Source organism: Medicago truncatula, chromosome 4 (assembly GCF_003473485.1).
Source record: "Medicago truncatula cultivar Jemalong A17 chromosome 4, MtrunA17r5.0-ANR, whole genome shotgun sequence".
Lineage (NCBI taxonomy): Eukaryota > Viridiplantae > Streptophyta > Magnoliopsida > Fabales > Fabaceae > Medicago > Medicago truncatula.
In genome coordinates, this window is record NC_053045.1 from 17,559,616 (window position 1) to 17,585,282 (window position 25,667).

The 25,667-nt window shown below is 39.6% G+C and overlaps 1 protein-coding gene across 1 annotated transcript; it reads left to right on the forward strand.

Moving 5' to 3' along the window:
* The first annotated feature begins 14,522 nt into the window (after positions 1-14,522).
* On the forward strand, positions 14,523-15,911 carry LOC112418341 (DNA translocase FtsK-like). Its single transcript, XM_024774642.2, has one exon. The coding sequence runs from the start codon at positions 14,523-14,525 to the stop codon at positions 15,909-15,911; it is 1,389 nt and encodes a 462-aa protein (XP_024630410.2).
* The last annotated feature ends 9,756 nt before the right edge of the window (positions 15,912-25,667 follow it).

The following is a 25,667-nucleotide window of genomic DNA, read 5'->3' on the forward strand; positions in this document are numbered from 1 at the left end:
GATTGATTTTTGAAGGAAAATTAGTTAATTATTTTGTTTATGATTATTAAGAAACGAAGTGTGACATTCCGTTTGTGATGAATACTCTGATTTTTATATGAAATTTTTATGTTGGGAAAACGGGGTGTTATGTTCCCAACCTTTCAGAACTGCTTTCCATGTTCTGTTGTCAATTGACTTAAGGAAAGCACTCATACGAGATTTCCAATAGTCATAGTTAGAACCATCCAACAGAGGGGTCTGTTCACAAATCCACCTTCCTTGTTCATAGCGCTATAATGAAACTTACCTAGAGCTCACCCTAAAACAGGCAGGGTGCCTGCTCTGATGCCAATTGAAATTCTTGGAAATGTTGATAGCACTTAGGTTGTCATAGTATAAGGTTAGAACATTTTGTTCAACATTATACTCCTTCAACATCTGCTTCATCCAAACAAGTTGAGAACAACAACTCCTAGCTGCTATGTATTCAGCTTCAGTAGTAGATAGAGACACACAGTTCTGTTCCATACTAAACCAGGAAATTAGATTACTTCCAAGAAAGAAACATCATTCAGAGGTACTTTTTCTGTCATAAGCACTTCCTGCCCCATCAGCATCACAATAAACCATCAGCTTAGAATCTTCATTGTATGAGTATAAGACCCTATAATCACTTGTACTATTGATATATTTCACTATCCTCTTCACTTGAGTAAGATCACTCATCTTAGGTTCAGCTTGATACCTTGCACATACACCTATAACAAAAGTAATGTCTCGTCTGCTTGCAGTAAGTGTAACACCCCGTTTTCCCAACATAAAAATTTCATTTCAAATATCAGAGTAAAACATCATGAAACGGGATATCACACTTCTTAAAATCGTATATGAGATAATTAACAAATTATCTTTCAACATAGTTATATCAAAACTCGCAGCGGATAAATTCAGTTCAATAACTAAATCATAATTCAAAAAGTCAATACGTAAAGGAATAGAAGCATGCAATCAAAGACCCCATCCCGTTACGTATCAGAGCAACCTAAGACTCAGTGAGGAAAGGCCACTCACGACAGCACAAACAACAACCTACTTTGGATCACCTGCAAGTTACTCATACGAAGAGAAACATTTCGAAGCAGAAGGGTTGAGATTTCACAAAACAATAATATTATGCATATAATTCAACAATTATATTTAACAACATAAAACATCACATTATTCATCATTGATAATAATATATCATTCAACACTTCATTCATAATAATCACAACTTACCATTTTCGGCTCAACAAATGTAACTATGCAACTTAGACCTCTTATATGCATGTGGTACTAATACATGGCATCAAGCCCCCATCGCTATTTGAGTATTAATATACTTTCAGGGCTTTAAGCCCCCATTGTTAATTTGAGCTAAACCTCCAACATGGTGAGTACAAAGCTCCAGGGCATCAAGCCCCCAACAATGAAATGCTGATGCATGGACTCGACCTCTTAAACATCTTAATTCGACAACCTCTTATATTAGTCCAATAGTTTGGAACATCATCATCTTCATCAACTTAGACCGACTCATGCAGCTTAGTTAAATAACAACAACAACATAGGCAGTATACAAAAACAACATGACATAATAATATCAATTGCAATTCAACAACATCTTATATATTCAAATGTTCTTAGTCCTCTTTAGATGCAGAGGGTCGTATACGGTTTGAAAGAAGTTTTGGAAAGCTTGAATTTCTCGAATATGCGTACCTTTGTTTTTCTTCGATTTCTTCTGCACAGCATGAAAAGCAAGAATCAGTTCAGGAAGCAGAGTATCAGGATCTATACGATCGGGTTGACGCTTGAAGTAGCGTTGCCACCATTGATAGAATGTTTCTGTGCATGCAAAAGATGAAACAAAGAGCTTCGGCTCGAAAATAAGTTTTTGTTTTTGAGATCGACACAAGATAGATCTCCATACATGTTCTATCAGAGGTTGCCTCAGGTCATCTACGCACTTGTACAATAAGTTTGGCCTGATTTGAACCAAGCCAAACTGCCTGGCTACATGGTTGGGTTGATAGCCATATACTCCATATGGGCTCCCAGCAGTGACTCTACTAGATAGAAAGGTGGGGGTTAGATAAGCTTCCCATATGGCATTAACATCAACTTCATCTTCGATGGAATCAGCTGGAAACTTTGTTGTAAACCAAGTAGGCCCACGAGTCCTAGTGGTAAAAGGAGCCATCGAAGGGGGTGAAAGAGGTACAACTCAGGAAAGCATTATAAGCGATGGCAAACAAATCTGGGGAGCTCCTGTTGCCATACTGAATCATGGCCAAACCTAATCCTTCGATCGGTCTATCCTCATAAGCTTTCGAAAGAGTTGGGGGCAGATGTACTGCTAACTTTGTTCTGAAATTGGCTAAGAGCCATAATTGGAATAACCAAATGGGGCCAGGTATGATAAGGCTGCTACCAGGTTGGAAATCCTTAATGCTAGATACCTCTTGATTCAGATTCTCATATAGAGACCCCAAAATAAGCTTACTCAAGCAAATATCTCTTCCTTCATGCAATTGTATAGCTAAGGTTGTGAACTTCTTGGGAATCTGAATTGATCTCGAGCAAAAAATGTACATTGACAGCCAATAAGTCAAAAAAGCAATATGCTCTTGATCGGATACTCCAGTACTAGAGGTATCATGATGGTCAATTATGAAATTGTCATAGGCAGGCCTAGTGAAATCGAAGGTCAGCTCTGATGAATGTGTATCAGGGTCAAAAATTTGGCCAATAGGTTTTAAACCAATAAGGCCAGCAACATCTAACAAAGTGGGTGTGAGCATCCCTCATTTTAAATGAAGACTATTGGTCGAAGGGTTCCAGAAATGTAGGGCAGCAATGATCATTTCAGTATGATATTTGGGTCCTTGTCTAGAAAGCTGGATAAGATCAAAAATCCTCATTTCCCTCCAAAAGGAACCTTTAACTCTTTCTACTTTGTCCAACCAACCAAGATATTTCTCATTATTATCTATTTTAGGCTCAGTCCTAAACTTGGATTTCAAAAAACTCAGGTCATAAGGACCTTTTGAGAAAATGAGAGGTAATTGTCCCTCATTACAAGGGAAAACAGCGTTGAGTTTTTCTAAGTATTAGGGATCATCTCGCAAGGGCCCTAGTTATGCATACTATGAGTTGGGGCATGAGATGATTACCTGGGATTTCTAGATTTTATCTTCAGCAATCGCGTGGAACGGTTGTTTTTTAATGGTTCCCAATGATAAAACATGGCCCACTAAGCCATGGTGACGACAGTTTGAAAGTATCTCTTAAAAAGCCCTTTTTAAGAGAGTGACGTCACTCAAATTTTTCATATCTCATCGGAAAATTGTTTTGATTCAGAAACGCCAAATTCTCCTGATCGAAGAACGAGTTCGAACATAACGTTTCTGGGGGGCAATTTGTTAGCCAATATTTGTGAAAAGGGTATCATTTAATACGTATAGTCAAAGAGTTTGACCTAAGGAGTTGGACTTGACCTTACGAAATTCTATCGAAGATACGTTCGTGGCGAGAATCGAAGATGCTAGTTCCGGCTCGATGGGCGGAAAGGTTATCGAAAAGTAGTTTTCTTTGTGGATAAGGTCAAAATATAGTAACGGCTATATTCGATATTCAAATCGAATGGCTATGGCTAGGTAGTTATTATCCTATTTGTATAAATAGTAGTTTTTCTTAGGAAAAACGGGTCACAATTCAATCATACTAAAAACTTACACTCAATACTGTCCGTATGGAAGCGACAAACGAGTCACAAGTTGCAAAGTATGAACATGTGCACCAATTTTCATTAAGTCAATGAAATTTCAATACATTTCTTTAAACATCTTTGCAATTTACTTAATCATTTTAAGTATTTTCTTTACTGTCATTCGCACCAAACTTCGATTGAATTCAACTCGGTTGGATTCGATTATCTTTATTTTATTCTTGTTTCTATCAAAGTTCTTTAAGAACAAGTGTTACGTCTGAAAGGGATAATAAAAGCACAATATGCTCTTAAGATTTACTGGTTGGTCTTGCAAATAAACATTTTTGAAACCAGCGATTGTTTACCAAATTTCAGTGTAAACAAATTGGCACGCCCGGTGGGACCTTTTGTGCTATTACTATTAAATTTTAGAATTCTAAAACTTTTGGTCTGCGTTGTGCATGCGTTTGAGGAATAATAAATTACTTCCTGAAATGACGCGTCCTCCTCCCGTTCTAGGCGCAGCGGCATCAAACGCCGCTTCCGCATCAGGAACAGCGACCAATCCACCAGTACCGCCAGGGTCTACGCAACCTAGCCCGACTAGTAGTACGGCTCAACTAATAGAGCCTGTATACACCCTAGCGGATGATAATGTGACTTCACAAACGTCACAGGCCAGCACGTCGAATATGATGGCCAACACTGCTTCTCGAGCCATTCCAGCGGTTACGATGGCCGCGCAAACTACGCAGGCTACGGGAAGTACGTTTTCTCAAAGGTTTCTCAATCTTGGCAACGGTGGAAGAGGATCCTATGGTATACCAACCTCTTCGACACAAAATTCACAGACAAGTCCTTTGGTATTTTCTGAGAATTTAAACATGTCCATACCACCATTGTTCAACCAAAGGGGAAATATCTCATTTGGGAGACCCCAACAAATGTTTACTCCATTTGGTTCGCCTCAATAATCGTTGACCAACGCCTCTTTAAGTGCGTTAAGGCAAACTATGGAAGAAACTAACCACAACATGGTTAATATGGTTACTCAACAAGTAACAATAGTTATCAATCCTTTGATTCGAGAAACCAATAGCAGTTATCAAGCCCTGTCACACCAGATGGGGCGAATAGCCGATTTTCTGGGCGCACCCCTAGTGCGAATCGTGCCAACGATTCAAAACAATAATGTCAGGCAAAGAGAGGCACCTGTCGAAGAACAGATAAATCAAGTGCCTGAAAATCAAGCACAAGAGGTGCAACCTGAAATACCAGAGGAACCTGTTAGGGTTCCTGTAATGGTGAATAGACACCAGAATGTAGACCAAGTGCTCATGCAGGCCCGTCGAAACAATTACGAGGGCCAGAATAATATAGCTAACATAGTCGAGGCATTGTTAGCCCAAATATGGTTTTAATACTGGATTACACCGTCCAAATTTCGTTTCGGCCTTATCCGAATTTGTGTTAGAAACAGAAATGCCTAGAAACCACAAAATCCCCAAATTCACTAAATTCGCCGGGGAAACAAATGAGTCAACAGTCGAACATATTGCTCGATATATTATGAAAGCTGGAGATTTGGCGAATAATGAGAATTTGAAAATGAAATACTTCCCAAGTTCTTTAACAAAGAACGCATTTACATGTTTCACAACATTGCCTCCTCACTCCATTGGAGAAGGCATTCCATGAACAATTTTACATGGGCCAATCTAAGATTAGTTTGAAGGAACTGGCTAGTGTTCGACGAAAGACACATGAGTCAATAGATGATTATCTGAACAGATTTCAACTCCTTAAAGCCAGATGTTTCACATCTGTGCCAGAGCATGTGTTGGTCGAAATGGTCGCTGGTGGCCTAGACTATTCTGTTCGCAAAAAGTTAGATGCACAATATCTTAGGGATATGGCACAATTAGCAGATAGGTCCTCCAAGTTGAAAGACTTAAGGCTGAAAAGGCCAGAACAAATAGGTTCCCTAAGAAAGAAAAAGTTGCTTATATCGATACTGGAGATAGTGAGCCAGAATTCGATTAGGGATCTGATTCTGTTGATGATAACGAAATAAATCTCGTAGAATTAAAAGATGGGCCGCCTTATACTTGTAAGTTACTAAGGCCATCAAATGGAAAAAATATAGAAGAACCTAAGAATGATAAATATCCCGTTGCACTCGTTTCAGGGATTCTGTGCAGAAGGCTCTCGATGAAGGAAGGCTGAAATTTGGAGAAAAGTCTAAAACGTCTACAAAATCTGATGTCGAATCTTCAAAGAAAGCCAACTCCATGTATGCTGAAGTGATTGGCATAAATATGGTGGATGTTGCAGAGTCAAGCGATAGCAAGCTACCATTGGAAAAGGTACTACTTAATGATGTTGAAATGGTTACTGAAGACCATGTTCCAAATAACAATATGGTCACTGAAGACCAATTCAATGAGAATGTGAAGGGGGCATATCCTAAGGATGAAGAAGATCTAGTTGATTTTCTCAATCGATGCAAAATCTCCAACACCAATGCTATGCTCTGTCCTAGATGCAGCGCAGTCTTCGATAAAGAAGCCGCAAAAGCAATTGAGGGTTTCCAACCACAGACAACGCAAAGGCAGATGGAAAGACAATCGCTCTAAATTTAGTTTTGACAAAAGGGGTGTCCCGTACAAGAATCATTCCGCTCGAGATTCTCGAGGGAAGAATTGGAGGAGAACTTTCAGCCCATCCGCAAGGTCCCCCACTGACAGTTGGGTTTTTTCAGGAGGCAAACAATCTGGATATTCTGCTCTCCCAACAGAATGGGTGAAGAGAAAGCTCCCTGTTCCTCGACAGGAGGCGCCATAAATGCCTAGTAGATACGCCTACAATAACAACTATAAAGGTAAGCAGCCTATGACAAGAACTCAATGGCGTAGATACCAGCGCCAGAAAAAAGCAACTGTTTTACAAGACATCACCAATGTTGACAAAGGGAAAGGGAAGCAAAAAGTTGTTTTCACCTCCCTTATCAATCTTGAAGAAAGACCATCCCAAAGAGGATGAAGAAATGACTTCGAATTTCATTGGATCTGACCCCAGTCTCGACATAGTGTGCAATGTGGTGTCAGTTTTGCCTGTGGAATACGATGTTCAGTCGAAAGTTAATGAAGTTGAAAGTGACTTCACCGACGAAATGGCGACACATAAGCCATTATGCTATTATGTCATGAACAATGGCTGTGTTGAAGAACAACATGCTGTTTTTGAATAACCAGATGATTCGATGAAATTGCATCTTAAGCCTTTGTTTATTCAAGCCAAGATAAATGGCGTGGGAGTGAATAAGGTATTAGTTGATGGTGGAGCCACTGTCAACCTGCTCCCTCAGTCATTTTTAGGGAATATCGGACTATGTGATTCTGATTTAAAACCTCACAATGTCATTCTCACTAACTATGAGGGTACATCAGGGAATTCCCTTGGTGCTATCGAATTGGAGTTAGTGGTGGGCAGCGTAAGCAGAATGACAATGTTTATGGTAGTCCTATCAAAGGCAAATTTCAACGTGCTATTAGGCAGAGAATGGATACATGGTGTGGGCGCAGTCCTTCCACTATGCACCAAAGGATTGCCATATGGAAAAATGATGGATTTGTCGAAAATGTTGAGGCTAACCATAGTTATTTCTTGGCTGAAGTAAATACTATCACCAAGAAGAATTTCGATAAGCAACTAGCGCATATAACTCCAGTCATGTCTCCAGGGGCTGGGTTTGTGTGGGAAAGAGAATTTAGGGAGCATGATTATGTGATGGTCAATCAACAGGAAATTCCTTCAGAAAATGAAGATGTGCTCAAGACAAGAGCTTTTGCATGCAAGAAGGTTGCTGATAGCCTTACACCAGGTTTTCCTAAGTATGCTGCCCCGCCAACTGGGTGGGATACCAAATAATAGACCATGACTGAGCCCAATATTTGGGAGAAAATTACGGCCTACTTGGCCGAAAATAAGTTTAAAGCGGCCAAAGAGGCCGAAAACTTGCAACAAGAGGTGATCGAGAAGCTGACAGAAGAATCTGCAGATGATATCATCGAAGACCAAAGGTTGGATTGCATCTATGATGATGAACCGTTGGGTTTCGAAGAAGATCCCATGGGATCCACTACTAAAATGAAAGCCCAAGGTCCCCTCGAAGAAATAGATTTGGGAAATGGTACTGTTAAAAAACCTACTTATATAAGTGCAAAGATTCCCAAAGAATTTAAAGATCAAATTGCAGAGCTATTGAAAGAATACAAAGATTGCTTTGCATGAGATTACAATGAGATGCCTGGACTAAGCAGGAAAGTGGTGGAATTGAAGTTACCAGTTCGACCAGACAAAAAGCCAGTGAAATAAATTCCTCGTAGGTTTGCTCCGCAAATCTTACCAAAGATTAAAGAAGAAATCGAAAGACTCCTGAAATGCGGCTTCATCAGGCCTGCAAGGTATGTAGATTGGCTAGCAAATGTAGTTCCTGTTAAAAAGAAAAATGGAACCATAAGGGTATGTATAGATTTTAGAGATTTGAATCTCGCTACCCCTAAAGATGAATACCCAATGCTTGTCGCAGAAATGCTGGTAGATTCAGCGGCGGGTTTCGATTACTTGAGTATGCTAGATGGATATTCAGGTTATAATCAAATCTTCATTGCTGAAGAAGATATCGCTAAGACCGCATTTCGATGCCCGGGGGCATTAGGGTGCTATGAATGGTTAGTAATGCCATTTGGTCTAAAAAATGTTGGTGCTACGTACCAGAGAGCGATGAATTTAATGTTTCATGATTTCATAGAAGATTTTATGAAAATTTATATTGATGATTGTCATACCCCAAATTTGGACCGTTTAAAATCTTTTTTGTCCATATTTTAAAATAGTCAACATTCTCTTTTATTCGTTTTTTTTACCATGTAAAACTCGTGTTTTTCGTCTTTAATCATTTAAAAAACTTTTATCTTGCATTTAAGTCTCCGCTTGCATTTTTACAACAATTAAAATCACTCCATCTGCATTTTTATAACGCATTTTATAGTCTTTTTAGTCATAACAGTCAAGTCATTTTAAAACGCATTTTATAGTGTTTTTAGTCATAACAGTCAAAGGTCTAATCGTATTTTTAAAAAATCGCGTCTTTTTAATCATTTCAAACAAAATTTCGACAGGGAGGTTACTTTGGAGTACCTCATTTTGGTTTCCAAAAGAGACAATTTATAATTTTATTAATTCATTTTCTCCATCTTTATTATTATCTTTATTTTTTATTCTCATAATTTAATTTCCTCTTTTATTTTTTTTCATCATTTAATTTTAACTTCCTTCTTTTCTTTGAATGTCATGTTTATCATTTTCATTACAAGTATTTCCATTTTAACTTTTTTTATTGATTTTTTTTTTTTAAGTCTTTAGTTTCAGTCATGTCCAGGTGTCCAAAACTTATTGGTCCTTTAGTCCAAAACCCTAGTTTTTAGCAGTATAAATAGCTGCAATTACTGCTATAGGAAAAGGGAGAAAAAAGAGTCAGAAAAACGCGTCAGAGTCAGAAAACGGGTCAGATTGGTCCCTATCACATACAAACACCTTTTTCCTTTCTCTCTCATCTAGTTACAGATCAAAATACCACAAAATGATGAACATCACATAAACGTCATGAACATTCAAGTATAATTTCCAGAATTATCAACCACCACTCAATTTCCTTTCTCGAATTCACTCACAAACATTACAATACAGATCCAAATTCTCGTTTTCATTGTATACCAACACATAATCAAGTTCCACTAACACAACAACAACAAGATTCAACACAGAATTCCAGATCGGAACCTTTAAGCACCAAACGAAATCAAAGAGGTGAAGAAGAAGAAACGGAACCGTGACGGTGCAAGGAACAGAGCCGGATTCACGAGCCAAGCAGCAAGGAGTTTTCCGTCAACAAGTTATTTTTCTCCGATCTAAACACTGAGGTAACGCTTTCTTACTTTCTCTTTTCCTCGATCTCTTCCGTTTTGTATTCGTATTTGGTGATGAAGTAATGTTTATAAAGAGTTTTTGTTGATGAAGTTTTTTCTAGATCTAGGGTTTATGTGAACTGTTTTCAAAAATTTGAGTGTAGATTCGAATAAAGAAGAAGGAGAAGAACTAGATCCACAAAAAAAATTTTAAAAAAGTATAGTTTGAGTTTTCCGACGCGGTGGCTGGCTTCGTCGCCGGAAACCGGCCGGCCGCCGCGTCGGAGTTCTTTCCTCCTTCTTCCCCGGTCTGTTTCGAAAGAAAGAGAAGAGAGCTTCTCTCTCTAAGTGTGACTTAGAGAGAGAAGGATTTTGTTTTGTGTGTGTTTTTTTGTTAAAACCGCTTTATATAACCTCATCATTTTATTTTGTGTGGGAATACTGCGTGCCTGCTGTTGAACCAGTATATCCTTCCCTTTTTCTGTTTCTTTTTAAATCGTTGGATCTTAGATCCTATGGCTGTGATGAGATCTTGAGATTCAAATCTGGACCTCTGGATTCATCCAACGGTCCACATTAAATCCTGCTGAGCCAATTTTTTTTTATTTCTTATTTTTAATTGTCTTTATTTTTAAATACTGTCTTTACACTTTTTTGACATTTTTGTGTTTAGAAAAATTCCAAAATATTGTTCTCATCATTTTAATTTTCTCTAATTTTAAAAATCCATCTTATTTGTTTTCTTTTAAATTTTTTTTGTTTATTTCTTATATGATGATCTTAATTGTTGCTTGTCTTAATTCCTTGCTTTTTATTTCTTATGTCTCATTTACCATGATTTTTGTTATGCTTACTAACGATTTAATTTTTTGTCTTGAATCATAGCATGCACATTTAATTTTCTCATCATTTTATTTTAACATTGACTTAGTATGTATAAATAGGGAATTGATGTAATTTTATTTCTTGCATTGGCATAAAGGCCTTAGGGTTATATTTAGGAATTGATGTAATAATGTAGGTAACACAAGCACCGACACTACCACAATTTATTTACCGCTTTCCGCCCGTTTTTTTTACGACGTTACGTTATTTTAGAAAAATCTTTTTCTCAAAAAAAAATCAAATATGCAAAACTTCAAAATCATTTTCTTAATAACATTTTTCCTTTATTTTCTTAATCAAACTCTCAATCAATTTTAATTCAACTTCAATCATTTTCAAAATTTAAAATCAATCAACCTCACTCATTTCTTTTATCTCATGCCTTGAGGCCTCTTTCTCTTCTTAAAACCATTTTCAAAAATCTTAAAATCAACCTAACCCACCAAAGAAATTTTTTAGTGGAACTACGTCGGTTTTGATCCTTTTCCCAAAAGGGTACGTAGGCAGAGGACTTGTCCTTCCAAATCAAATAAAAATAACCAAAAACATACTCCTTCTCCCTCCATTCTTTCACTTATATTTTTAGGTAATAATTTTTCAAGTAAGCCAAATGAATTTAGCACAAGATAATCTAAGTAAGCGGTTCCTTCGGAGTACCGAAGTCGTTTAGGGTGCTTAACACCTTCCCTATTCGAAACCAACCCCCGAATCCAAAGTCTCGATAAGGGTTTTTACTCATTTTTTCCCTTCCCACGAATAAAAATTGAGAGTTCAAAGATTGACGATTCAAATCAATCAATGGTTTGATATCCGAAAATCAGAGAGCACAGAATGGCGACTTCACTGGGGACATTAGATCCTACGCGGGTTAAACCCACCTTACTTTCTTTATTTTGTGCTTTATTATTTGTTTATGCTTTGTAAATATTTGCTTACATGTTTACCTTATTACGTGAGGGGTGAGAAAATAAGTCCTATACCCGGGCTTGAGTGAAATATAGGATTAGGACGGGGTAAAATCATAGTGACATACCAAGAGCATTCTTGGACCATGTTTACATGTGATAACCCTACTCGGCGGAGGCCTCACGGAAGGTAGTAGTCTTGTTAACATGAGCATTTGTGTTGACGTTATTACTTTCAATGTGAGCGTCCGGTGAAGCCGTGGACCTTAGTAACCCTTAAACCATCTTGGCTTTTTTAGGACGTAGTGCGGTGGCCAAACCAAGAGCATTCTTGACTTCGGTCGACGCGCGATACTACACTCAAACTAGACTTACTTATGGATGTTATTGGACTAGGAGCGTTCCTATACACCGATATATTCGTAAGGGAAGTTGTAATTTGGGAACTTGGTAGAACCCGTGATACAGGTAGAATTTGAAACCATAGTCCTTACCAAATGGCGTTGTTACCTTTGACTCCAACACTGTGGAACTTAACCTCACCATGTATTCTATGCACAATCATGCATACATGCATTCATTCATAAACTTTCTTTTCCATATATCGAAGGATTTAGACAAGTTTTTTTGTAAACATTGTAGATATGGCTACTAGAAGTATTAGGAGGTACCGGTTCGTGAGCCAGGATTTGGAAGAGTTAAGGAAATTGGGAGCTTTTGTCTCTGATCCGTGGGGTTTCCAGTCTCGCCATGGAAAGTTTCTCAACATCCTTAATTTGAAGTTCGACGAGGGAGTTCTCAAGACCTTGGTCCAATTCTATAACCACCACTACCATTGCTTCATGTTCCCCGATTATCTACTCCTCCCTACCCTTGAAGAGTATGCCCATTTGGTCGGATTACCAGTGCTTGATAGAGTACCCTTCAGTGGCCTTGAGGAGGTTCCTAAGCCACTAGCCATTGCAAAGGCCCTTTGTCTCAAGATAACCGACATAACCTCTAATCTCACTACCAAAGGAAGAGAGAAAATCCCAGGTTTAACTTCCGGATTCCTAATCGGTAAAGCCAATGCTTGTATCAAAGCAAGGAGTTTCCATGCTTTCGAGTCTATATTGGCTTTACTCATCTATGGTTTAGTGCTCTTTCCTACCTATGACGGTTTTGTAGATGCAAATGCTATCCAAATATTCCTCACAAAGAACCCGGTCCCTACTCTTCTGGGTGACACTTACCACTCCATCCATCATAGGAACGAGCAACAAGATGGACTTATTCTGTGTTGTGCACCGTTGCTATATAAGTGGTACACCTTACATTTGCCTCGATCCTACCTCACTAAGGACAAAGTTCAATATTCCAAGAAGATCATGTCCCTGGCTACAACCGATGTAGTGTGGTACAACCCGGCCTATGACACTGGAACCATCATTGATAGTTGTGGGGAATTCAACAATGTGCCTCTCCTTGGTATACGTGGAGGAATCAGCTATAATCTAATTCTTGTCAGGCGCCAGTTTGGGTATCCTCTGAAGAATAGACCACTCAGCATCCATCTAGAGAATATGTATTACCACAACCAAAGTGATAGTAAAGATATGAGGAATCAGATTGTGAGAGCTTGGCATACCATTCACAAGAAAAACAGCAACCAATTGGGGGAAAAGTCAAGCCTCACCTATGAAACCTATACTCAGTGGGTTATTGATGAAGCTGCTCGGTATCAGATGCCTTACCCATTACCTAGATACTTACCCTCAACTACCCCGGTGTTGCCTCTACCATTACCTCCTACTACTCAAGAAAAGTATAGAGAAAATATGGATGATCTGCATCGCGAGTGTAATGTTTGGAAGAAGAAGTACGAGGAAGAAGTGGCCAAAGTAAGGGAGAGAGATATGGAAATAGCACTGCAGAATCATGCACTCCTAAGGAAGGAGCAGAAAATCATAGAACTAAATGGTGTGATCCAAGAAAAGGATGCTTTGCTCAACCATGATCCAGCAAGGAAGAAGAAGCAGAGGGTTTTCCGAGGAGTTTGAAGTTTTTGCCATGCCTTCTTTTATTTGCTTTATGTTTTTACTTTTATAAGTTTATCCCTTGGCTGTGTTGTTAAAAAGGGATTTATTTTGTATTTGTTTTAATTTGTCTATCCCTTGGCTTTGTTGTTAGAAAGGGAATTATCTTGTAATCAACTTTGTTTTTTAATGAATTGTTTAGGTTGATATGTTTACAAAATTGCTTCTATAGGTCCTTCGATAAAAAATATATATATAAAAATTGCATATTTTGGCATATAGCATATCATGCATCATATCGCATTCATAAAAAGTGTCAAAACCAAGTCTCATACTCTCTTCATCTCTGCCTCAGAAAAGTAAAGTGGCCCGGCATATTCAGTACAAACCTACTCGCGTTCACAACACTCGAGCCCATATCAAGAAGAGGATGCTAGCAGCAGAACAGGAAAACGCTCAGCTCAGAGAAGAGCTTGGTAACCTCAAGGGCGAGATGGAAAGGATGGCAATTATGATGGAGACTATGATGGCTGAGAGAGAGCAAGCGGCAATCTCCAATTCAACTCCTGTTGTGGTCGTCACAGCTGCACCTGAGGGTCCCCCGCAACCATCTCCGACTACTACTGCAACTATCGGCCTCACCCAGCCTCTAATGACTGATTTTTCTTCTGGTAATATGGCAACTATGGGTAACTCAGGCTTCCGTCCTCTTGGCCCCCAGGGTCTCTTTTCTACTCCTCAGGATTCCATGCCTCCAGGCTACCCATGGGGCATGCCGCTTGTAGCTAATGGGGGTTTTCGTCCAAGTGCTACTGAAATGCCATTCGCTCATGGTCAACAGACTTCACCACTTTTTCAGATGGGCCAGCTATTTCCTCATGCTGCTATGACTCAAGCAGGACCCACTGTGCATGTTGAGCCACAGCAGGAAGAGCAGATTTATCATTCCGACAGTGTGATGGGGGACGACAAAGCAGTTAACTGGGAAGAGAGGTTCGGGGCTTTGTAAAAAGAGATGAGTAACATGCGTGGTAAAGAAGTAGTCGTCCAGAGTATATATGATCTTTGCTTGGTACCAGATGTGGATATACCCCCAAAATTCAAGATGCCTGTGTTTGAGAAATACCAGGAGGACTCGTGTCCACAAAATCATCTAACCATGTATATTACGAAGATGATAGCTTACAGGAACAACGTACCTTTGCTCATTCATTGCTTCCAGGACAGTTTGACCGGTCCTGCACATACTTGGTTTATGGGATTGAAGGGCATCACTACGTTTGAACAGTTGGCTGACGCTTTCATGCAACAATACAAATACAACACGTATCTGGCGCCTAGTCGCAAAGAGTTGCAGTCCTTGACCCAGAAGGACAAAGAATCATTCAAAGAGTATGCACAACGCTTCATCCAGAAGGCCTCCCAGATTCGTCCGCCCTTGGATGAAAGGGAATTATCCGAGATGTTCTATGAGACTCTGAGCCCTTGCTATTCAGAGAAAATGATTGTTTGTGCATCACAGAAATTCACCGACCTGGTAGAGACGGGGATACGTATTGAGGATTGGGCTCGTAAGGGAGCTGGTACTTCAGGTGGTTCTGCAGGAAGTTCGTCTAATGGTAACAAGAAGTTTGGTAATGGTTACTCAAAGAGGAATGCTCAAGAAGTCGGCATGGTGGCCCATGGAGGATCTCAGCCTGTGTACCCTAATCATCCTTATGTTGCTAACATTACCCCACAAATGACCGCTCCCCAGATCCCAAATTATCGACCACCAAGACCTCAAGGACCTTCACCGTACTATCCACCACTATATCAACTACCATATAACCCACAACAATTCCCTCAACAACCCTACTACCCTCAACAACCATACCAGCAAAGACCACAATACCCACCACAACAACAACCCCGTCCTCAAGCTCCCTACAATCAGCAGAATCAAAAACAACAGTTTGATCCCATACCAATGACTTATGGAGCATTACTTCCTTCCTTGCTCGCGCAAAACCTGGTTCACACACTACCACCCCCTCACATTCCAGATCCTCTCCCACGTTGGTACCGTCCTAAACTTCATTGTGTTTATCATCAAGGGGCAGCAAGTCACGATGCGGAACGTTGTTATGCCCTCAAGAAAGAGGTCCAAAAACTGCTCAATAGCAAAGAGTTAACCTTCGCCGACCCTGATCATGTTGCCCAGAACAATCCCCTACCTCCCCATGGGCCTGCTGTTAATATGATTCAAGACTATCAGGAAGATGCTTGCATTCTCTACGCATGTGACATCAAGACCCCTTTGGTACCGATACATGTGAAAATGTGTGAAGTGGCTCTCTTCAGTCACGATCACGAGGCTTGTGATGTATGTTCGGTGGATCCCCGTGGTTGCATGCAAGTCTAGAATGATGTGCAAGGTCTCCTAGATAAAAAGGAACTTATGGTTACAAAAGAAATCAAGAGCAAAACTGTTTGTGTTGTCACCCCGGTATTCAGAGCTAGGAGGCCGCTTGTGATAAACCCTAACAGTGCAAAGCCCGCTGCCACTCCTCTGGTAATCTGTGTCCCTAGGCCTGTACCTCCTTCCTCTCAGAAAGCCGTACCTTACAAGTATGAAGGCACAATTCTAGAACCCGGAAGTGAAACGACCTCATCCTCTGTTGTGGACAATATTGCCGAGAGTAGTCAGATTTTGAGAAGCGGCCGCGTTCTTCCCGCTGTGGTTTAGAAAAGCATTAGTATTCCGGTCGAAGAAACAGTAAAAGAGCGGAACACAGGTAAAGGTAGAGCTGGGGAGCATCCCAAAGAGGTTGACTATGAGGATGCTGATGAAATCTTAAAGCTGATCAAGAGGAGCGAATACAGGGTTGTGGACCAGTTGTTACAAACCCCTGCAAAGATTTCCATTATGTCTCTGTTATCAAGCTCTGGTGCTCATCGGGATGCCCTGAAGAAAGTACTAGACCAGGCTTTTGTGGATTATGATGTGACTTTGGGTCAGTTTGAAAGTATTGTGGGGAATGTGACCGCATGTAACAGTCTAAGTTTCAGTGATGAAGACCTCCCAGCGGAGGGGAAGAAGCACAATCAGGCATTACTCATCTCTGTACTTTGCAGAGCAGACTCCTTATCCAATGTTCTGATAGACACCGGCTCTGCTCTTAATGTGATGCCCAAATCAACCCTTGATCAATTGACATATTCCGAGGCTCTCTTGAGGCCCAGTAAGGTGACGGTGAGGGCATTTGATGGGACCAGAAGATCAGTATATGGTGAGATAGATTTGCCCATCTCAGTCGGCCCACATGAGTTTCAGGTTACTTTTCAAGTCATGGAGATCCAGGCTTCTTTCAGCTGTTTACTTGGCAGACCATGGATTCATGACGCTGGGGCAGTGACATCCACTCTCCACCAGAAGCTGAAGTTTGTAAGCCATGGAAAGCTCATTACTGTGAGTGGCGAGTCAGCCTTTTTGATCAGCAATTTGTCTGCTTTCTCTGTTATTGGTGGTAGTAGTTCAGACGGGTCATCATTCCAAGGTTTCTCTGCTGAAGGAAGTGTAGGTAAGATTGAGACTTGTATGGCTTCGTTGAAGGACGCCCAGAGGGTAATCTAGGAAGGCAAAACTGAAGGTTGGGGTCAGCTATTGGAGTTACCAGAGAACAAGCGCAAGGAAGGGATTGGTTTTCTTAACAGCAGGTCTGGGATGTTTGACCCTACCGAAGGCTCTTTCCGCAGTGCTGGATTCATCCACGATTCGCCAGAGATCAATGCAATTACCGATGATGCACCTGGAGGAGTGGCACCTATCTTTGTAACACCTGGAGGAGCATGCTGCAACTGGATTGTTGTGGACATTCCTTCTGTGATACCCCGTTCTAAGTAATATGTTTGTATTGTCTTTTGTTTCTTTTTACTTTTGAGAAAACTCCTTTCGTTCTGCCCAAGACGAAAGTGAAATCATGTAGGGCTTTGTCTTTGCTTACAGTACTTTTATTATAAATGAAAATCGTCGTTTCTGTCACGGCCTTTATTTTTATTTTTTATTTATTCTTTGCATTTTCTGGAAAAAATGGTAATAGAAAAATCCAAAAAAATTGTTCTCTTTTTTCTTTTAAATTTCAAAATCAAAGGTCTGCATTTACTCATTAAAATCAATCATGAATCATGTGCAGACTAAACATAGGCGAGCCCGTTGAACACAGTAACCCCATGCTTCCTCCCAACTTTGAGGTCCCGGTTTACGAGGCTATGGTAGAGGAGGATGAGGAGATTCCTGATGAGATTAAATGGATGTTGGAACAAGAAACGAAGACAATTCAGCCTCATCAGGAAGAGATAGAAATCATCAATCTGGGTACTGAGGAAGACAAGAAAGATATTAAGATCAGAGCATTGTTGGACGTATCTGTTAAGGAAAGAGTAATTGAGCTTCTTAGAGAATATGACGATATGTTTGCATAGTCATACAAGGACATGCCGAGTCTAGCCCCTGATGTTGTGGAACACAGACTGCCTTTGAAGCCTGAGTGTCCTCCGGTAAAGCAGAAATTGAGAAGATCTCATCCCGAGATGGCCCTCAAGATCAAAGAGGAAGTGCGCAAACAGATTGATGCAGGTTTCCTGGTCACATCAGAGTATCCTCAGTGGTTGGCCAACATAGTGCCCGTTCCAAAGAAAGATGGCAAAGTCAGAATGTGTGTCGATTACCGGGACTTGAACAAGGCTAGTCCGAAGGATAATTTCCCATTACCTCACATTGATGTATTGGTTGATAACACTACTAAATGCAAGGTTTTCTCCTTCATGAACGGTTTCTCCGGTTATAATCAGATAAAGATGGCTCCGGAAGATAGAGAAAAGACGTCTTTCATCACACCTTAGGGCGCTTTCTGCTACTTAGTGATGCCATTTGGATTGATAAATGCTGGTGCCACTTACCAGAGAGGCATGACTAAAATTTTTCATGATATGATTCCCAAAGAAATCGAGGTCTACGTAGATGATATGATTGTTAAGTCTGGCATAGAAGAAGAACATGTTGAGTATTTGTTGAAGATGTTTCAGCGGTTGAGAAAGTACAAGCTCCGGTTGAATCCTAACAAATGTACTTTCGGTGTCAGATCTGGTAAACTCCTAGGCTTTATCGTCAGTCAAAAGGGTATTGAAGTTGATCCCGACAAGGTCAGAGCCATCAGAGAAATGCCTGTTCCAAAGACAGAGAAGCAAGTCAGAGGTTTTCTTGGTAGACTGAATTATATCTCCAGATTTATCTCTCACATGACTGCCACATGTGGACCAATTTTCAAGTTACTCCGCAAGGATCAAGGGGTGAAGTGGAATGTTGATTGTCAGAAGGCTTTTGATCAAATCAAAGAATATCTGTTAGAACCTCCAATTCTTGTTCCTCCAGTTGACGGAAGACCTTTGATCATGTATTTAACAGTACTGGAAGATTCCATGGGCTGTGTGTTGGGTCAACAAGATGAAACCGGAAAGAAAGAGCATGCTATCTACTATCTGAGTAAGAAGTTCACTGATTGTGAGTCCCGATATTCGGTACTTGAGAGAACTTGTTGTGCTTTAGCCTGGGCTGCCAAGCGTCTCCGTCATTATATGATTAATCATACAACTTGGTTGATATCCAAGATGGATCCAATCAAGTACATATTTGAGAAGCCAGCTTTAACTGGAAGGATTGCTCGATGGCAGATGTTATTGTCCGAGTATGATATTGTGTATCGCACCTAGAAAGCAATCAAAGGCAGCATCTTGGCAGACCATTTGGCCCATCAACCAATTGAAGACTATCAACCAATCAAGTTTGACTTCCCAGATGAAGAGGTCATGTATCTAAAAGCGAAGGATTGTGATGAACCGGTGTTCGGTGAAGGTTCTGATCCTGAATCCGAATGGTGTTTGATTTTTGACGGGGCCGTTAATGTCTATGGTAGTGGAATTGGTGCAGTCCTCATTACCCCTAAGGGTACTCACATCCCTTTTACTGCAAGGATACAATTTGATTGTACAAACAACATCGCTGAATATGAAGCTTGCATCATGGGTATCAAAGAAGTCATCGATTTGAGGATTAAGAAAATTGTCATCTATGGAGATTCAGCTCTCGTGATTAACCAGATCAAAGGAGAATGGGAAACTCATCATCCTGGATTGATTCCCTACAGAGATTATGCAAGACGATTGCTGACTTTCTTCAACAACAAAGTAGAGCTACACCATGTGCCCCGTGATGAGAATCAAATGGCGGATGCTTTAGCTACTTTATCCTCAATGATCAAAGTGAATGGTCATAATACTGTACCAGTAATCAATGTTCAATTCCTTGACCGACCTGCTTATGTGTTTGCGGCCGAAGCAGTTGATGATGACAAGCCATGGTATCATGATATCCAAGTCTTCCTTCAAACTCAAAAATACCCACCTGGGGCATCCAACAAAGACAAGAAGACCTTGAGAAAGTTGTCAAGCCGATTCTTCCTTAACGAAGACGTATTGTATAAGAGAAACTTTGATGGGGTCCTGCTCAGATGTGTGAATAAGCATGAAGCAAGAGAGTTGATGCATGAGATACATGAAGGCTCTTTCGGAACTCACTCATGTGGGCACGCCATGGCAAAGAAGATATTGAGGGCTGGGTATTACTGGATAACAATGCATGCTGATTGCTACAATCATGCCAAGAGATGCCACAAATGTCAAATCTATGCTGACAAGATTCATATACCACCATCTATGCTCAATGTTATCTCTTCCCCGTGGCCCTTCTCTATGTGGGGCATTGACATGATTGGTCGGATTGAACCAAAAGCTTCCAATGGGCATCGCTTCATATTAGCGGCTATCGATTATTTCACCAAGTGGGTTGAAGCAGCATCTTACGCCAATGTGACCAAGCAGGTAGTGGTCAGATTTATCAAGAACAACATCATCAGCCGCTACGGTGTTCCCAACAGAATTATCACAGACAATGGCACAAATTTGAATAACAACATGATGAAAGAGTTGTGCGATGACTTCAAGATTCAACATCACAATTCTTCTCCTTATAGACCACAGATGAATGGGGCAGTTGAAGCTGCAAACAAGAAGATCATACAGAAGATGGTAGTTTCTTACAAGGACTGGCATGAAATGTTACCCTACGCTTTGTATGGATATCGTACCTCAGTGCGAACCTCGACAGGGGCAACCCCTTTCTCTTTGGTATATGGTATGGAGGCTGTACTACCTGTAGAGGTTGAGATTCCTTCTTTAAGAGTCTTGATGGAAGCTGAATTGTCTGAAGCTGAATGGTGCCAGAGCAGGTACGACCAATTGAATTTGATTGAGGAAAAACGCATGGCCGCTTTATGTCATGGACAACTATATCAGTCAAGGATGAAAAAAGCATTCGATAAAAGAGTTCATCCCCGTGAATTCAAGGAAGGAGATCTTGTGGTCAAATGTATCAAATCCTTTCAACCAGATCCTAGGGGCAAGTGGACACCTAATTATGAAGGCCCCTATGTGGTGAAGAGAGCTTTCTCTGGTGGTGCTTTAATTCTTACAACTATGGATGGAGAGGAGTTACCTCATCCCGTGAATTCTGATGCAGTCAAGAAATACTTTGTCTAGATATATATATATATATATAAAAGAACAGCTCGGTAGGTCGAAAACCTGAAAGGGCGGCTTAAACCAAAAATGAGCGTCTCGGTGGATCGAAAACCCGAAAGGGCGGTCCAGGCAAAAATTAGAGACAAAAAAAAAAAATTATTAAAAATTATTATCCTGATAGATCGAAAACCCGCAAGGGAGACCTATGCAAAAATTAAGGATCAAGACAAGTAACTGCATCAGATGAAGCATCACTCGCCCGAGACACCTTGACTGTCAAAAGTTCTCTAATATTGAAGCATCCAAACTGTGGAATTCAAAGTTGTTAAGAAGTATAACGGTTATTGTGTTCAATGCACCTGTCCCATATAATTACCATATTCCAACTCTTTGTAATCTGTGGTGCCATGCCTTTGGCCAGTTACCATTTCTATTAAATCAATTTGAGCATGTGCCTCTTTGTTGGAATTCTTGTTTATTCTATGTGCAAAAAATCTTTCTTCCATTTTTAGTATTAGTACTTGAAGCAAAAACTGTGAAAACCTTTCTAAAGATTTTATGTTTTCTTTTAAAAAAAAAATAAAAATAAATGACAAACATATTATCTTTAAAAACATGTATCACATAAGTAAGTGTCAACAGTTGGTCCGAAACAAGCAGATTCAACAAAGAAGAAATAGTCATTGCAAAAAAAAAAAAAAAGAGAAAAGAGCTCGGTAGGTCGAAAACCCGAGAGGGCGGCCTAAACCAAAAAAAAGAGCGCCCTGGTGGATCGAAAACCCGAAAGGGCGGTCCAGGTAAAAATTAGGGGCATACAAAAAGAGAAAAAGAAAATGTCTCCCCGGTGGATCGAAAATCCGAAAGGACGATCCAGGCAAAAGTTAGGGATTTCAAAAAAATATATACAAAAGGCAATGACTATTCAAGCATGAAAATACGGTGTATTGGTGAAATGGCGACTTCTACCCCAGTTTGTGAGGACTTACCCCAGCAGTATGTTTAAGGGCTGTACCCCAACAATGGTTGATTCATCCCCCGTGACTTTATCCCCAATGAAGGTTTCGAGTGTTCGTACAGTGACGTCGGGCCATTCTCCTTGTAGACCTGCCCAGTCCCGTCTCAACAATCTTACTATTATACCATCATATGAGTCTCATACATATTCATTCATTCATGCATACATAGCACGCATATAAATATCATCCATACATAGTTTCATTTTTACCCAATGGCTTATTTCAATATCCTCAGATATCACCCCCAGTGTGTCTAACTCCAAAATGTCATCAAATCAAACAAGTTCAAAAGTGGCAGGTCTCACTAGTAATCAGTCCATACAATTCCCCTTTGTCTTCAAACAAATTCTTTTTCCCCTCAGCTTTACCCTTATCAAGTTATTCCCCACTGATATCAAGCTTTATAATGTCTTCATGTTTACTGTGTGTTCGCTATCCCACAATGTTAGCAAACTCTGTCGGTCCGTTTTGTCTTTACTTTCGCCACTCGTCGGCAAATCATGTCTTTATTTTCGCCACTCGTCGGCAATCATGTCTTTACTTTTGCCACTCGTCGGCCAATCATGTCTTTACTTTTACCACTCGTCAGCCAATCATGTCTTTACTTTCGCCACTCGTCGGCAAATCATGTCTTTACTTTCGCCACTCGTCAGCAAATCATGTCTTTACTTTCGCCACTCGTCGGCAAATCATGTCTTTACTTTCGCCACTCGTCGGCAAATCATGTCTTTACTTTCACCATCGTCTAAACCATGTCCTTACCTTTACAATGGAAACGATGTTAACAAACATTATCATTCATACTCCAGTCGTTTCAAGCTATCTCACAACAATCATAAGTATTATCTATCATTTCCTTCCCTAGTGATACCTATCCATTTGTTCCCCAGTCAGTCTTTATGCATCATCTGTACATTCATGCTTGCATCATGTTCGGTCATATCATCACCTTCATTAGCATCGCATCTCTGGTATTTCAAACGATCCAAAATTGGCGTTTATTTTATATTTAAGTCTCTTCGACCCTTTGGTTTAAAAGTTTTCCCTTTTAAAACCTTCATGACGAAGAAACTTAAATAGGGGCATCTGTCATACCCCAAATTTGGACCGTTTAAAATCTTTTTTGTCCATATTTTAAAATAGTCAACATTCTCTTTTATTCGTTTTTTTTACCATGTAAAACTCGTGTTTTTCGTCTTTAATCATTTAAAAATCTTTTATCTTGCATTTAAGTCTCCGCTTGCATTTTTACAACAATTAAAATCACTCCATCTGCATTTTTATAACGCATTTTATAGTCTTTTTAGTCATAACAGTCAAGTCATTTTATAAGGCATTTTATAGTCTTTTTAGTCGTAACAGTCAAAGGTCTAATCGTATTTTAAAAAAATCGCGTCTTTTTAATCATTTCAAACAAAATTTCGACAGGGAGGTTACTTTGGAGTACCTCATTTTGGTTTCCGAAAGAGACAATTTTTAATTTTATTAATTCATTTTCTCCATCTTTATTATTATCTTTATTTTTTATTCTCATAATTTAATTTCCTCTTTTATTTTTTTTCATCATTTGATTTTAACTTCCTTCTTTTCTTTGAATGTCATGTTTATCATTTTCATTACAAGTATTTCCTTTTTAACTTTTTTTATTGATTTTTTTTTTTTTACGTCTTTAGTTTCAGTCATGTCCAGGTGTCCAAAACCTATTGGTCCTTTAGTCCAAAACCCTAGTTTTTAGCAGTATAAATAGCTGCAATTACTGCTACAGGAAAAGGGAGAAAAAAGAGTCAGAAAAAAGAGTCAGAAAAACGCGTCAGAGTCAGAAAACGGGTCAGATTGGTCCCTATCACATACAAACACCTTTTCCCTTTCTCTCTCATCTAGTTACAGATCAAAATACCACAAAATGATGAACATCACATAAACGTCATGAACATTCAAGTATAATTTCCAGAATTATCAACCACCACTCAATTTCCTTTCTCGAATTCACTCACAAACATTACAATACAGATCCAAATTCTCGTTTTCATTGTATACCAACACATAATCAAGTTCCACTAACACAACAACAACAAGATTCAACACAGAATTCCAGATCGGAACCTTTAAGCACCAAACGAAATCAAAGAGGTGAAGAAGAAGAAACGGAACCGTGACGGTGCAAGGAACGGAGCCGGATTCACGAGCTAAGCAGCAAGGAGTTTTCCGTCAACAAGTTATTTTTCTCCGATCTAAACACTGAGGTAATGCTTTCTTACTTTCTCTTTTCCTCGATCTCTTCCGTTTTGTATTCGTATTTGGTGATGAAGTAATGTTTATAAAGAGTTTTTGTTGATGAAGTTTTTTCTAGATCTAGGGTTTATGTGAACTGTTTTCAAAAATTTGAGTGTAGATTCGAACAAAGAAGAAGGAGAAGAAGTAGATCCACAAAAAAAAAATTAAAAAGTATAGTTTGAGTTTTCTGACGCGGTGGCTCCGTCGCCAGAAACCGGCCGGCCGCCGCGTCGGAGTTCTTTCCTCCTTCTTCCCCGGTCTGTTTCGAAAGAAAGAGAAGAGAGCTTCTCTCTCTAAGTGTGACTTAGAGAGAGAAGGATTTTGTTTTGTGTGTGTTTTTTTGTTAAAACCGCTTTATATAACCTCATCATTTTATTTTAATTCCATGTGTGTTTTTCCATCGTATTATTGTGTACGGTTAAAGCTAGGCCGTCAGATCGTAGATCTAACGGCCGATGATGCATCTCGTATGTGGTTGAGTGTTTGTTTCTTTTGTGTGGGAATACTGCGTGCCTGCTGTTGAACCGTCAGATCTTTGATCTGACGGTCACTGTGCTTCCAGTATATCCTTCCCTTTTTTTGTTTTTTTTTTAAATCGTTGGATCTTAGATCCTATGGCTGTGATGAGATCTTGAGATTCAGACCTGGACCTCTGGATTCATCCAACGGTCCAGATTAAATCCTGCTGAGCCAATTTTTTTTTATTTCTTATTTTTAATTGTCTTTATTTTTAAATACTGTCTTTACACTTTTTTGACATTTTTGTGTTTAGAAAAATTCCAAAATATTGTTCTCATCATTTTAATTTTCTCTAATTTTAAAAATCCATCTAAGTAAGCGGTTCCTTCGGAGTACCGAAGTCGTTTAGGGTGCTTAACACCTTCCCTATTCGAAACCAACCCCCGAATCCAAAGTCTCGATAAGGGTTTTTACTCATTTTTTCCCTTCCCACGAATAAAAATTGAGAGTTCAAAGATTGACGATTCAAATCAATCAATTGTTTGATATCCGAAAATCAGAGAGCACAATGATATTGTGGTAAAATCTTCTTCAAAGGAAAAACACTTGGGATATTTACGCCAATCTTTTGAAAGGATGAGACAATATGGATTGAAAATGAATCCATTAAAATGTGCATTCGGGGTTTGTGCAGGTGATATTTTAGGTTTCGTGGTGCATAAAAAAGGAATCGAAATCAACCAGAACAAAACCAAGGCAATAATTGACACTCAAGCTCCTTCTACGAAGAAAGA

Coding starts and splice junctions, on each gene's coding strand:
- LOC112418341 (XM_024774642.2), top strand. CDS start 14,523: ATGAGTAACATGCGTGGTAAAGAAGTAGTCGTCCAGAGTATATATGAT.